General features: G+C 47.2%; 4 protein-coding genes across 4 annotated transcripts; 2 read left to right on the top strand and 2 right to left on the bottom strand.

Moving 5' to 3' along the window:
• The first annotated feature begins 3,178 nt into the window (after positions 1-3,178).
• POJ06DRAFT_249665 (uncharacterized protein) lies at positions 3,179-3,693 on the top strand. Its single transcript, XM_056187189.1, has 3 exons — positions 3,179-3,228; positions 3,294-3,516; positions 3,586-3,693. The coding sequence occupies exons 1-3, from the start codon at positions 3,218-3,220 to the stop codon at positions 3,601-3,603; spliced, it is 252 nt and encodes an 83-aa protein (XP_056044303.1). The 5' UTR covers positions 3,179-3,217; the 3' UTR covers positions 3,604-3,693.
• A 1,713-nt stretch (positions 3,694-5,406) lies between these two features.
• Positions 5,407-6,217, bottom strand: POJ06DRAFT_82980 (uncharacterized protein). Its single transcript, XM_056191625.1, has one exon. It carries the CDS (start codon positions 5,993-5,995, stop codon positions 5,672-5,674), a length of 324 nt encoding a protein of 107 aa, XP_056044302.1. The 5' UTR covers positions 5,996-6,217; the 3' UTR covers positions 5,407-5,671.
• A 1,169-nt stretch (positions 6,218-7,386) lies between these two features.
• POJ06DRAFT_249662 (uncharacterized protein) lies at positions 7,387-9,106 on the top strand. Its single transcript, XM_056187188.1, has 2 exons — positions 7,387-7,960; positions 8,016-9,106. The coding sequence occupies exons 1-2, from the start codon at positions 7,520-7,522 to the stop codon at positions 8,802-8,804; spliced, it is 1,230 nt and encodes a 409-aa protein (XP_056044301.1). The 5' UTR covers positions 7,387-7,519; the 3' UTR covers positions 8,805-9,106.
• Positions 9,107-10,824: 1,718 nt separating this feature from the next.
• On the bottom strand, positions 10,825-12,392 carry POJ06DRAFT_82943 (PLC-like phosphodiesterase). Its single transcript, XM_056191624.1, has 5 exons — positions 12,123-12,392; positions 12,033-12,050; positions 11,895-11,966; positions 11,710-11,833; positions 10,825-11,651 (listed from the first exon to the last, which is right to left on the bottom strand). The coding sequence occupies exons 1-5, from the start codon at positions 12,288-12,290 to the stop codon at positions 10,981-10,983; spliced, it is 1,053 nt and encodes a 350-aa protein (XP_056044300.1). The 5' UTR covers positions 12,291-12,392; the 3' UTR covers positions 10,825-10,980.
• Positions 12,393-14,645: the final 2,253 nt, after the last annotated feature.

Here is a 14,645-nt window from a genome sequence, read left to right as displayed (position 1 = left end):
CCGCGGCGAAAGGAAGGACAATGTCCATTTAGACTAATTGTTCGTGTTACATGTGATGTCAATGAAGTCCCGTTGTCATACCGGTTTGAGCCCAAAGGACAGCACAATCACGACCTAGAGCGTTCTGATCAGATCAAACGCAATGAGTTTGTTCGAAAGCACTTTTCAGCAGAGGCCCAAAAGTTGTATAGACCCTCAGAAATAATCAAGGCGGCGTCAGAAACTAGATCACTGGAAGGTCGGCAAGTTCTCAAACAAAGAAGTAATAAACTTACAGTTGAAGGCGTTAACGCAGAATCCAGATGCGCCCGCCCCCAATAGAAGTATAACTGCTGAAGAAGATATCAGGGTCAGGGTCAGGGTCAGGGTAAGGGTGCTCCGAATACGAATATTCGCAGTAATCGGCATTATTCGTATTCGTTATTCGCAAGTCCCAACCGCTGCGAATAATATTCGCAATTTTATTCGCAAATCCTGAGCAGTGCGAATAATATTCGTAATTTATTCGGCGAATAACGAATATTATTCGCCGAATATTCGCATCTAATCACGTGCTCAGGGGATGCCCCCTAATAATAAATTTAATTCACAGTTTCAAGAGCCAATATGGCCTCTTACAGCCTTCCAGCTCAATGTGATGTAAGGAGTAAATTGATAGCGAGCTGCGCACTTTTCTTGCTCTGTGACCTAGTGAGAGGGTGCTTTTACCAGGTACATATTACAGTGCGTCAGTCTTGCGTTTTGTGGTTTGCGTCTTTCCTTTGGTGGTTTATGCCTCCACCTTTCATTTGCTTGTCGTTTTGTGCCTTAATGCCTTTGCTTCTTCTTGTGTTGGAACCGTAATAAACTATGAGCACTTTAAGGTTTCAGGGGCTGCGAATAAATAGAATAAATATGCGAATAACGAATATTCGGCGAATAATATTCGCAATTTTATTCGTTGCGGGGACATCCTGCGAATAATATTCGTTATTCGTTATTCGCAACGCAAAATGGTGCGAATAATTATTCGCCGAATAATATTCGCAAATGCGAATATTCGGAGCAGCCCTAGATATCACCGAAGCTATCGATTTTCTATCGACCCGATCGAACTATTTAGTCCGAAGACTAGCAGTCAGCAACGCTGATGCAGAAATTGACGGCTTCGTATTTGCTGCAAGGGAGAACATCATCAAGCTTCGCCTACGAGGCTACCTGACTCTTTTTGACAGCACTTACGCTACCAATGCCCATAACAATCCTCTGTTGCGAATATTCGGAGCAGCCCTACCCCTGTTACATATTACATGATAAATCTCTTTAAACTCTGAGTACGCATTTGCAGAAGACCGGAAATGCGACTTAACTGGGCACAGAAATTCTGAACTCCAAAACAAATACTAAGGGTTTAGGCACGGTGCGAGATTGGGCATTGAGATTATTTCTGTTCAGTGCGGCAGCATCACACTTACAGTTCCTCCCGACACCAACTGACTAGACCTGTCGGTGCTTTAATTGGTCCAAATTCTATGCATATATACTAGAACTGTCAAAACAAAAAGTCATAGTTGGATGAAGCTAATTCAATTTTGCAGACACCGAAATGTCGCGGCATGCACCAGGCGATGACTTGCAGCGGTTGATGAACAACGCGGTTGAGGTTGAGAATAATCAATCTTATCGGCTCGCTCTTACTCGCGCGGACGAGATTGAGGCGAGCGCTTTGCGATTAAGAGAGTATGCCCAACTGTCAGAGAACTGGGTAACAAGTGCCAGGACCCTTGACAAGAAAGTCCGACTGGCATTGCTGAGGGCCAAGGTTGCATCAATCGATCGGATCGCGAGTGAGCGTGTCTAGCGAAACAGGATCGAGAATATGTGCGCACAATGATAGCGAGTCATGAAGGGTATTTCAAAGTGATGGGCCAGTATGAGCATGGATACTTTGTAGTGCAGAGCTACGTCGCAAGCTCGGAGCGAGATCCGGTTGAATCATCTATCAAGAAGCAAACTGTGCAAATAAGCGCTGTCAGCTGATGTAAGAAATAATTTAAATTAATTTCAAGTTTTTGTTTCAGCCGTAACGACAGTACTCTTTACTATATCCCTAAGATAGGCTCATACGTATGCCAGCAGGCGGAAACAGGGACGCCGTAGAGGTGGTAAAAGCGATCATGGACAAAAGCGGACCCAGTGGCAAGCAACAGCAACCTCCATGGGCTTCCGTAATCTCGGCGCGCGTATTCGTCCCGACTAGCCATAGCGTCCGCCCACAGTTAGTTAAGACACCGATGGGTCGCTCGGCTTCCCTCCGTGTCACTAGTAGCTATCATTTCAGCACTCACCTCAAACATTGCCTCCATTCATTCCTCACACTTACACGTCCGACAAAGACGACATTGCGACTAACTACTAACCTCGTTATCACAGCCTGGCCTCATTTGCTGACACAAACGGCAGGATATTGTCAGCGATTGGACCACCCCGTATCAACGTGTGGTGTTGTATGGATGGCCGAAACCACGGGTGAGACCATGGGCAAGATCACTAGTGAAGAGAACCGGGGTAATTCCAACAGGAAGCAGCCCCGAGGATTCTGGACACGGAGTCGCACCGGGTGTATCAATTGCCGGCAGAGGCGCATCCGCTGCGACGAGAGACGCCCGTTCTGGTAAGTGCGACTCGCCTCCTGCTGCCCCAAGGGATTGGCAGCCATCACCGAGTAGTTTGTGACGATGTCTCTTGCGGCATGGCTCGCCTGTCGTTGTGATAGTCCATGCCATGTCACCAAGTCGGGGTTCGGAAGCTGATTGCCCTCGATTAGCACAAACTGCGTGATCCGGAAGATCAACTGCCAGAGACCGGTGGCGGTACCATTACGCGAGCGCAGGGCCCAAGCTCGGCCAGGAGAGCAGGCACCGTGGGCCATCCAGGTCCTATCCGCTTCTCAGAGTGCGTCTACATCACCGACGGCCCGGCAGAAAGATGAAGCGTTGGCAGTGGCCGGGAGAGCGGTAGCCTCGCCTTGGCAGGTCGTCTCTGGGAATCCTCTGGATGTGTTTGACGTACTGCCGATTGCTATGCCACTCCGGTGCAAGGAACTTCTCTATTACTGTAAGTACAAAATTCAGGGAACTGTGAGAACCCATTACAGACGCATAGTCGGTATCCTGTTGACCGTCGTCAAAGAGTCTGTAAAGTAGGCGACGCACTCGACGCAAGGCCAAAGAACCCCATGGACGATTGGTGAGTCTTGGAATATGTGCCAGATGCATGTAACAAGGCGCCCGCGGTCTGACCACATCTGGCAGCATTGCATCAGTATCTTACAGCCCAGTTGCGCTTCGGAACATTCTCCTCATTGCCGGAATGCACTACGCATCCAGTATCGGGCACCTGGCTGCCTTCGAGTCCACATTTCTGTTCCATAAAGTCCAGAGTATCCAGACGGTCAATAAGTGGCTCGCCGATTCCACTCCTGGTATCCATACGCTATCTTGCATAACGCACATTATCACACTGGCATTTACAGAGGTACGGCTCCGCGCTTATGCGACCACAGTTCATCTAAGACCTCACGGGCACGTCATGCTGACCTGATAGAGCTTTACTCCAGGTTGAATGGGTATCCTTCGCCTAAGGAAGTACAAATCTTGTTTGCATATTAGCAATTGAGTCAATAAGGAGACACCTCAGGTCTTACTATAAGCATTATTATACTTTCGGCTATTTCGTCGCATTATGGTTATTGCACCACATCATATAGTCAATCAAGTACTAGTTTCGCGGGTACATAGGACTTGAACGTTACTTGTTGTTGCGGCGTTTCGTATGTTACTTTTTTGGGACGTTGCCTACGGTTGCTGCGCGGGCGGACAAAGCTGTTTCAGAGGAAGACCAATAGATGGATGAGGAATATGTGAAAGAAGAGACCGCTGATGCCAGGAAAAGAATAAGGGTAAGCGGAACTGCAGGCTTGTAAATAATAAGCCTATCGCGATACTGTATCGCAATAGTATGTGATAATAAACGATATGCGATACGATAAAGGAGGTAGCGATATCGCGTATCGCAGGGGTAAACTTTAAATAGAATGCGCGACGCGTGTATTTCTCCTCCGCATTTCTATAAACTCCTAGTTCTCCTTGTATTTAACTGTCCATAGATCATAACACTCAACCATTGATATATCTATGGATTATAATGGTTAACTTTGACCGCGAGTTCTCTGAGTCGTCTTAACGCCTGATAGCGATGTCTTTCTGCCGGAGACGCCCACTCCTTCATTAGGGTCATCAGTCTTGTTGTAATGTGCTGTCAGCAATTATTATGTGCGTTCAGCACTAAGGTTATTCAGGAGAAATCACAGTGGTGGTGCAGAGAATAAGTTAATGTAACATATTAATTCAACTGAAGCCTGCCCCCTCAGTAGGCAGCGCCAGACGGGTCTTATTATACCTGCCTCTCCCGTTGTTCAACTAATTTTAGAACAAGGATATTCACAAACAAGGATATACACAAAGAACCCAATCTCATCAAAACAAAGATACGGCGCATGACCGACGCCGTCCCGACCGCTTTTGGGATAGTGCTATTACACACCAACGAGCGTTTTCGAGCGCAGCATCGACAAGCTGATCGCTGCTCCGATCGTTGTCCAGAATGAGCGTGACCTGGAGGAAAAGTTCGATCGGCTAGAACACAACGTCCAGGAGCTTAAGGACAGCGTCCGATCCGTTCTAGACCTTTTGTTACACAGAGATGGAAATTAATTGGTTTTGACCACACTCAATTTTGCACCACCCACTCCGCCATTCCCTTCCCCCTTCACGTCCGTACATCCCACCTCTACTCCACTATCTCACCAGCATCCACCGCATCTTCCACGTCGTCTGCATCCTCCTCCTCCCGCAAATAGTCAGCTAAGGATGGCGGCTTGCACCCAAACACGTCCGAAACTTCATTTCGTCCATCTAAGCAGGTTTTTATATTTGTGAGCAATACAGACACCATGTAGAATGCAGCCAGAGGAGACAATTCGAGTTTCAATGGGTACTTAATCCCATTAGATGTCCATCGCTGGAGTGTCAGTCCAAAAATCTGCTCGACTGGAATCCTAACTCGGGACATTTCAGCATTGAATGTTGATGAGGGTCCCATTACCCCATAGCCACCGACATATGCTGGATCTCCATAGACATAGAGGCCGCTGTAACTCCTGGGTAGTCCTCGCAACACGTTCCGGACCTTCACTTCCACTCTGATAACCTCCACAACTTCCAGTCGCCAATCTTCCTCTCTACGGGTCCCATCAGCGACGAGACCAGTCCATCCAGTCCATCCGGCGTAACGATTGCTTGGAACTTAAAGGCGTGCATCTTTTTGTAGCCCAAGTACACGATCCTTTGATTTCGCGTGGGGCGACAGATCTGCCTCAAAGTGCCGTCAACGAAGCCCCAGACACCACGGTAGCCACACTTCGCTCCGATTGCTTCAGCATACTGCATCAGACAGTCCAGCGTCAGCCTGCGCGCGTCCCACTCTAGTTTCCGAGAGTATCGTCGGAATAAATGGGCAATGACGTCGCGAAACACGCAGCAGAGCCAACTTGGTCACATCCCAAAAGTGTTGGCTAAATCGCCGTACCTAATCGGATACGCGAGGCGGCGAAGAAGGACGCAAAGGGCCGTCAAGGGTTCTGACGGACGCGCTGAGTCCATTGGACTTGATCCAGTCGAAGGTGAGGCAGAATTTCGTAGATCTCAGATTTCGTAAATCTGAAATTGTACTTCACTCTGTCATCGTCCATACTGTCGAGATCGAAACTAACAGTGCCATCATATGGTATTGCTGGGCGGTTGGGACGATCGGGCTGCTGAGTTTGGATCTCAGCCAGGACGCGTTGCAACTCCGCGCTCCGAGAGGTCTGAACAGGTTGCCTAGCGTCATACGTCCAGCCATACCCTGACCCTAACCCTTTGACGATGACGAGTAGGAGATAGTTGGCGTGCATTGTGCATGATGGACTAAATGGTGTTCGCAGATTTGTAGATTTATAGGACTGAATATTGTTGGATGAACGAGACGCGGTGTTTTAGTTCCGAATCTTAGGCGTTCCAAAACTCAAAATCTAAGTAAATAAAAAATGTGTAAAAGTCAAAAATTGAAATTTCATAACTTGCGTGTAAAAAGGGTTAGGGAAACCCTTTTAGGCAGAAGGCGCCGTTATGGTATCAAAAAAAAAGTGTTGCTAAATCCCTCTAATAATGCGGTCTGACGTATTATCCTTGTTCGAAGATGGAATGCGATTATGTTAAAGTGTTCTGTAGGCGGTGTGGCTTAGGTACTGACGGAAGAGTACGTCGGTTTACGCTAGTCCCAATGGTTGTTACTCTCCATGACTTTCCTTTGCATCTCGGCTATTACCCTTATCCACTTGGTGTACGCCTTAGGGGACCTGCTACCAAAAAGAGGAATTTTTTCCATAGGAAGACGACCGGCCCATGAATAGCGAAAAATAAAAGAATAGACTTTAATGATAACTTGACTAAGTATTCTAGCGGGACGCGGGTCTGTTATATAATAACCTGACTTGTACCTGTAAGAAAGATTAAATGTAGATCTCATGCGAAATGTGTTATAACGAGGATTTGCTGTAATGAGCTGCAACCCGTAATCTGCCAGCTGAGAGTGTGCATTCACGGAAATATTGTACTTCGCAGTCTATAGTGTAAAATCTATTACGCGTATTTCATTTCGTGGGCGATTGTACTTATCAGTAAGGCTCTATGCTTTACTATATTAATTGCGAATCTCTGGATGATATAAAATACACTAATATGGCGATATTTTGTGCCTCACCGGCATGATACAAGGGATTAACGCCAACGGCGGATCGGCCTGGCCAATGCATGTGATAATTACCTCAGAGCTGTGCAACTCCAAGAGCGCAAATATCAAAAATGTAACCTGCCGCGCAGGGTACCTGTACAACCTAAATTATTGATAGAAGGCGAAAAATTTTGCTTTAGAGAGCTACCACTGGACAATTCCATGTAAACTCTAATTCTAGCGCCGAGTCTATTTAACAATTGCGAAAAATTATGTGAGTAAAAAAGAATTGTTTCACCTAAGTTGTTTCCCCTAAATTGTTTCCCAGTTAGGGGAAAAACTGGGAAACAATTTTTTATAGTAAAGTTTTAGGTTGACCTTAGGTATAGTGCAAACTTACTAAGTTACTGGGAATTTTAATTATAAGGTTTAGCGCAAAAAGTATTTGGTACGACGAGTACTGCCGAAATGGCCATTTTTGATATTGCAAAACCTTGGCGGCCAATTTTGATATTTGCCCATCCACAGAGTGACTGATAAGCGTATGTATCACAGATACACTTTAGGCTCCCAAAACGGTTAAAATATCCATACGCTTGACTGTTTCATAGGTATTCCCAAATTAGGCCTTTGGTTCCAGCTGTAATCTTGTGCTAGACTGCTAGTATCCCAAAATGCAAACTCATTCAAGTACGACGAGGTAAATATGAAACCAATTAAAAGTATATATACGACGAGAATTGCACCCAAGGATGTATTGATGCAGAAGAAAAGAAAAGACAGAGGTGATGCAGACGGAAGCTCTTCGTCTATGATGGCTACTTCAGACAATGATTTGCCTCAATATCCCATAAAGGCACCGACGATAGGTCCTCTCTCTAAAGATGCTTTCTATATACCCAACTTCGATCCAGCGATCCATCTTGCATTTGAATCACCCTCCAGGCGTTACTCGTTTACGGAGCTTGGACTTCCTAGACCTCAGAATGCCCCGAACGTTTGCTTTACGGAACCCTTTCAGCTCTTTTCTGAAGAAGGAGTGCGGATGATGCGCCGCGAACTATTTCGAAAGGAGTTTCTTGACAAGTACATGAGATCATGGAGTCGTGCGCCTTGTTATATCTCAGGCCATGCAAACCATGAAAACGTACCGCAGCCAGATTTACAAGATTGCGAGAGAGACACTAACAAATAGATTATAGGAGGCGACGTTTATAAAGCAGGCGTGGCATCACCCAGCTACACAAGCTGCGATTAATGAAGCTTTCGGTGCTGCCCTAAAGCCCTTGCCGCGAGAGCAAGACCTCGGGTACGTTAACGTTCAACTGGGTAATGAGGGTCTTCCTGGTGTTTACAAATACACGGAAGAACCTAGTAAACCTCTGTCGCCATCAGAGGCTGCAGCCAACATTGCAAAATCTGAATATGACCATATTCCGGTCGATGCATGGCACAAAGATATGGTTCCAGTGGTCTGTGTGCTTATGCTGAGCGATACGAGCACAATGGAGGGTGGTGAGACCGCCATCAAGAAGGCTGATGGATCAATCATCAAAGCTCGAGGCGCAAAGATTGGCGGTGCGGTTCTCATGCAAGGCGGCCGTACAGAGCACGCAGCATTACGAGCGACAAACTGCCCAGAAAGGGTGAGTATGGTCACAAGTTACTGTTTCGCAGACCCGGACGCAGACGATAGTTGTACAACTTTGAGAAGCGTCGACCCGGTTAATGATGATAAACCGACACTCTGGAACGTGTACCTCGAGTATAAATTGAAGCGATTGAGAGACAGGATCGATACCGCGTTGGAGAAACTCGACAAGGGAAAGCAACAAGGTGAAATGCCAACAAGAGCGGAAATTGAGCCATGGATTAAGGAGCAAGTCACTTTCCTGAAGATGACCTCATTTGAGTTGTTTGAACGAGTTCCCAATTATCTTTTGCAGGAAGTCCCGGAGGATGTCTTGCGGAACTACTTGAGTGATGTTTAAATAAACAAGCCGGAGGCCAGTGAACTAGCAGGTCATCAGGAAGAGAATGGTTATCTTTTTCCTTTTCCTTTCAATTTTGTGATTTATGTACGTTTTATAGATTGGCTATCTTTTATCACATTTTTTATTTGTATTCAAATTGGTGGGTAGGTGGTAAATATTAGGGTTCTCAGTGCTTATATAACATGATTTCCAAGCAAACGTTGCAAACATGTCCCCAGAATGCATGAGGTCCTGTACTCCTGTTCATGATGCCGTCGATTCTTGGGGGCATGCCGGAAGAGGTAGGGAGAAGAAGTGAAGGCGCCGAGGACCCCCCCCCCCTCAGCTTCGCGGGTCTGGGGAACTGCACGTGAGCACAAGGCATCCCTCACGCTTGCCGATCACGTTACCTGCCATGCGTCACTCACAGGCAGCTATTCATCATTGGTTATATGCACGCATTCAGTTCCATACAAATTATCTAACCAATTTTTAGGAGGTCGACTTACTCGGCTACAGAGATTCATAGACATTGAGATATCTCGCAGAAGTCGGCTTTCGATGCGGGTCCTGAGGGGACGAACAAAGCAATCTCAGATTTACTAGTCGCCGCTCTACCCTTGTGTTGGTAGTGGAGCCATTTTTACTTAGTGTGAAGGTAATTTTCACTACGGCGAATAGTAATGGCCCAATTACTGTAGAAAAGTTTGGGATCCTGAAACTGCTCGGGTTCTGGGGACCAACTATTTTGCCCCCGAATCCAGGACGGTCGAGTGCGATCACGCTCGGCCTATTTTCGGACATTTAAGCCCAAAACTATTTTTGGCCTGCTTGACATAAGAAGATGATCCCGACATGACTGATAGACAAGACGTGACTCGACAGGTGGAAGCACGAAGTAGTGTAACGGGATGACTCGAGAGCACGGACTCGAGGAGGGACAGACTGGACTAAAAGGCAAACTTGAATAAACAAATTTATTACAAGAATACAAGACTTGAAGAAAGTACAGGCATGCCACCCCGTTGTATTGGTCGCTCTTCTAACGCTACGATGCCACCAAGAGCTACTGGATTTTAGGCGAGCCAACTCAACACGCTACATAGACGCCTAGTAACTCACCTGTGTAGACTTGTTTTGGTCGTATTATCTTTCGTGTGTTTGATTGACTCGAAAGTGCTGCAAGATCTAAATTCCCTAACCCAGCGAGTATCACGAATGATTTCAGGAACCCTTAAATGTCATCGCTTCTCATCATTATTCAGTGGGTTCTGACGAGCGGTAGGTTACGTAGATATGTCCTGACTGCTTTGGAATTAAGGCGCTTCCTCTCTCTCAGCCGGGTCATGCTATCCAGCGCCGGCCCAGTGTGGACGCTCATGCTCTGAGCACTGAGTCCTAGGGCTGTTGACAATATTCGACTTGGCGAATATTATTAAAACGATTATCGGTGTCGGATACGATATCGGCCGATCCCCCAGCGGCGAATGATACGAATATTCGGGGGTCGATATTGTTCGACCTTAATTCCTATTTTTTCGAATACAAAATTGAATTATCGATATTTGTATTCCAATAGTCGAATAGCGAATACGAATATAGGGGAAAACTGCCGAATTCGTATTCGCAACAGCCCTAGCACTGACCCACGAGCGCCGCGCTCAGCACGCCCTTATCGCCCGTCTTAGGTCTGGCTGGATTTTATATGAGTTGACCACTCTGAGTAACACAGAGGCGGTCAGGATTGATGATGGAAATGTATTTGTAATGAAAGCGCATGAAAGTGCTTGGAAGATATGTCGATAGTATGCAACACGATCTCGTAATTTTCGGTGTCTATCATCGAAATCGAGGATGTTCTGCTCGTCATCGTACATCGCCATAATAAGCTAACCTATTAATCCTAGGAGCTTTTTTTGGGGCTGCTTACGAACGAATCTTCAACTAATATTAGGTGCTCCAAGCAAGCAGAATGCAATTCCGGCCAAAAAAACTCTGAACTTGAGTTCCACCACAGAAACATAACTCTATTACGAATAATTGCAAATTAGTACCGTTTTACTTTTAGTTTCCCTCCGTTTCTTTTTGATTCCCATCACTCCCGCAAATCCAACACTGCCTGGCTAATTCTGGCGGGAACTATCGAACAAATCCGATGTTTCTAGAACCTGATGATCTAAAGCAGTCATTATGATTATTTGCTCGCAGCGGCCATACACTCAGGGCGGTATCTCGACGCGGGCTTGCCAACAGTACCTCTCTTCTCTTTCGCAATCCACATCACACGCTCCGGATAATTGCTAATGATGCCATCGACACCATCCTCGATCAGCTTGGCGATAGTGACTTCGTAGTCGACCGTCCAGGGAATGACAGACATGCCGTGCTTGTGGGCCCGCTGAACGATACGCTCAGTGACAAAGGGCTCGTATCCCGGTGTGTTGACAGTTATGTTGCTCGGGGTGCCGTGGACAGGGCTGAGGATCGACGCGCCGATCGACGCCGCCGCGGCCACCCAGTCTCCTCCGAAGTCGGCCAGATCCAGGCCTCCAAGCCACGGGTAGGCGCCGTTAACAGGAACGATGGTCGTGTCGTCCAAGAGGGCAACGGTTGTAGTTTCCGGGAACTTCTGCTTGATACCAATCAGGGTGCGCCAGTCGAAGGACTGGATCGTGGTGCGGGAAGCGAAGCCACGTCTCTGGAGGATCGGCACGATATCATTGATGTAGTTGTCCAACGGAAGGGTCTCGTTCGGGTGTTCAGGGTCGAGCTTGGTCTCGAGGTTGATGCCAATCGTCTTGTCGCCGTAGCAATCGACCAGATCAAGGACTTCCTCGAGAGTGGCAATGCGGGTGTTCGTGTATACTGATTATAGTGTGTGGTCAGAGTAGTCCACCGAGGTAAATAAAGACACTACACGTACCTTCAGCCTGAGGATGGGCCTGCAGCTGCAGGTCACAACTCATAGACTTGACCTCAGCAAGAGTCAGGTTAGCGATATACGAGCCCACAAAGTCTCCACGACACTTTGTGTCATAAATATAATGCTTCGAGTCGAATGTCAGTTGCTAAATACGGCGATTGCTCTAACCGGAGGTGTCGACTCACATCATGCCAGATCATCGGAATCCCGTCCTTGGTAAAAACAGTGTCCATCTCGAGGACATCCACGCCCAATTCCTACAACAGTCCTAAGTCAGAGATGACATGTTTCTATGAGTTAATACACTGGCGACGGAAGCTGACCATTGCGTTTGCGAAAGCCTATTAATTCCAAGAGTCAGTCATGTTTATACATATCCCGATGCAGGAGGGAAATAGAATAACAAACCCTACCCAGAGAGAGCTCTCCGTTCTCATGCCCAAACCTCCACGATGGGCTTGTACCTCCACATGATGACGGTTGGCGTTACCGCTGTTACCACGCGGAATGGAAGCCGCATTAACAACAGAGGAAGCAGCACCGAGGACAAGGAGAGATGACTCAATAGCGAAGAACTTCATTGTGAACCGTTTCGCGACCGAGAAAAGCAGATACCTTTCCAAAGACTTGGGACTGAGGCGCAGCTTCTTCAGGAGAAAGGCAACCGGATCTCTCTTTATATAGCTGCGCTATCGGAGTAATGAGTTCGCGAAGTCCATAGTCGCTGAATGGCCATGCACAGAGTGTGGATCGGTCCCACCGGCTGGTGCTGGAGCTGCCGCACGTATGCGATTTGCGATCGAAGCCAGACATTTACAGCAGCGAAGACAAGGAACGACAAGGACTACAAGGACGGCTGGATCAGGACCTTTTGGGGCTATCAGCAGCGAATTGCAGCATCGACAGCTCTCCCGTGCGATGGGAGCACCGATTCCCAGGGCGACCTGACTTGACCTCGGGCGTAGTGTCGGACAGGCTCACCCTGCGGTCGATCTTGGCGGGCATCGTGTCCAAGACTGGCCTTGGCGGGCATGCCGTGGTGCACCCAGGACTGATTGGCCGGCGGTAGCCCTGCTGTGCTTGGCCACGGAAATTCGTAAACTCGGAAAATTCAGGCGAAAGAAAAAAGAGGAAGCAATCAGTTTCATGTGAGACGTGTGTTGCCAAGCAAACAACCGAAACTACGATGGTGGTCTTAATTTAAGCATATCCCTAACCCTACACTCCGACCACGTTGGTTTTCATCGCAAAAGCGTAAATCTGAGACCAATAAGACGTCATCCAAGATGATGATTGCAGTCTTGACACTCTGACACTCCATTACACTGGGTATTATTATTGGCAGAAAATTGATGAGACGAATTCATTTAATCTCAACTGTAATCCTGAATACAGTGACCAGCGCAGTCTGCGATTTGGCTTACCGCAGTGGTCCCATCGACGAGACTGTGTGTGCTGAAAAGCGGTCTATGATGTGCCGCGCTGTTAACTACACCGTCCGATTGGTAAACTCATTATCCAGAATCGGAGTTTTAGCTTGGCGTACTTTCCAGGCTCCGCACAGTTCGCAACAAAAACATCTAAAAGGGGAATCTTGATACATTTCGAACAACCGCGAACCACCAGTCCAGGTCGCGAGCCATCAGAGGCGAAGTCAAGGCTCAGGATGAGGGCTGATTATCACGGCACTGGCTAAGCCTATGTCGCGTGCCTTCGCTTGCTTCTAAGTGACATGTGCTTGAAAGAGACTTCCTCTTGAGTATTGACTGTATGTCTTTCTGTTGGGCGGTCGCGTGATCGTCGGCATAAACAGCATGATTCAGAATATCGATCTCGCTCGTAGTTTCTCATAGTTTCCTTAATAGAAGATAAACCATTTTAGCATAGGCAGTTCGACGTAACCACGGCAGCCGCAGTCGTTCGCCGACGGCGGACGCCGAAGATGGTACAACACCCTCATGAATATATATTACTACTTGTTAGCAAGTGAGAGAGCCCAGATCGATCGACCGGTCGCTGCTTGCGGGGAAACTCCGGAGGCCGTACGAAATCAGCCCAATAATAATAATCATGCGTCTGGCTGGTGATCGGCTTCCAAGTCTGCTTAGCGCATTCTAACCAGATTCTACTTTAATGATAAATGAAGTCGGTGTAGCCCCGGCAACTGATCGGACTCCACAAACGCTAATCTGCCCCGACACGTGGGACAAATTGTGGATACGCAGTTCCGCAGGTGTATGTCTAAAAGTAAGCACCAAGAAACGTTCCCACGTTTACTCAGTTCATTTACCCAACTCGATATCACTATCGATGCCCGATCTTTCCGTCTGGCACATTTTCTTGACGACAATACTGTATTGCCGACTCAGAATGATGTTCCTGACAGTAACCCAGTAACCCCGATTGTGCAAGATCGTCCTGAGTTAGGTCTATACCTCGGTGCACTATCTCGGGAATATTTGAGGCTATATTCGTGGTGTGTGCAAGATGACAGGGTTCTTTCCGGAGAATTGTTCAGCAATGTTCGGATCAAAATATCAACATACCTCTGTTGGCTTTGATACATGGGGCAAATAGCAACGATTGACACAATGTTCTTGCCGTCGTCTCATGGTAACCGCAAAATTGTTAGTTCTAAATAGTGGTTTGTGTCTTCCGTTGGTCGTCCGTCGGATGAAACAAAGTTGAGCAATTAATTTTCTTTACATTCATGGATAACGACACGGCTGACAAGACTTGTTACAGAAGAACCGACCCCGGTCGGATATAATATCTGTTGGTATATATGCTCATGCACATGTATAACTGACTGAGCTCTTCCCAATTGACAGCCTTGACCATTCAGCACAATCCACCAAACAACCAATGGCAGCACCAACGAGAATAGAATCGCAGCCGCCAGCTACGGCTAAGTCTGTTATGAAGGACATTGATAG

This window comes from Lipomyces tetrasporus (assembly GCF_029532465.1).
Source record: "Lipomyces tetrasporus strain NRRL Y-64009 chromosome Unknown POJ06scaffold_4, whole genome shotgun sequence".
NCBI lineage: Eukaryota > Fungi > Ascomycota > Lipomycetes > Lipomycetales > Lipomycetaceae > Lipomyces > Lipomyces tetrasporus.
The sequence above is the reverse complement of the archived record's forward strand: the minus strand, read 5'-3'. Positions and strand labels throughout refer to the sequence as shown.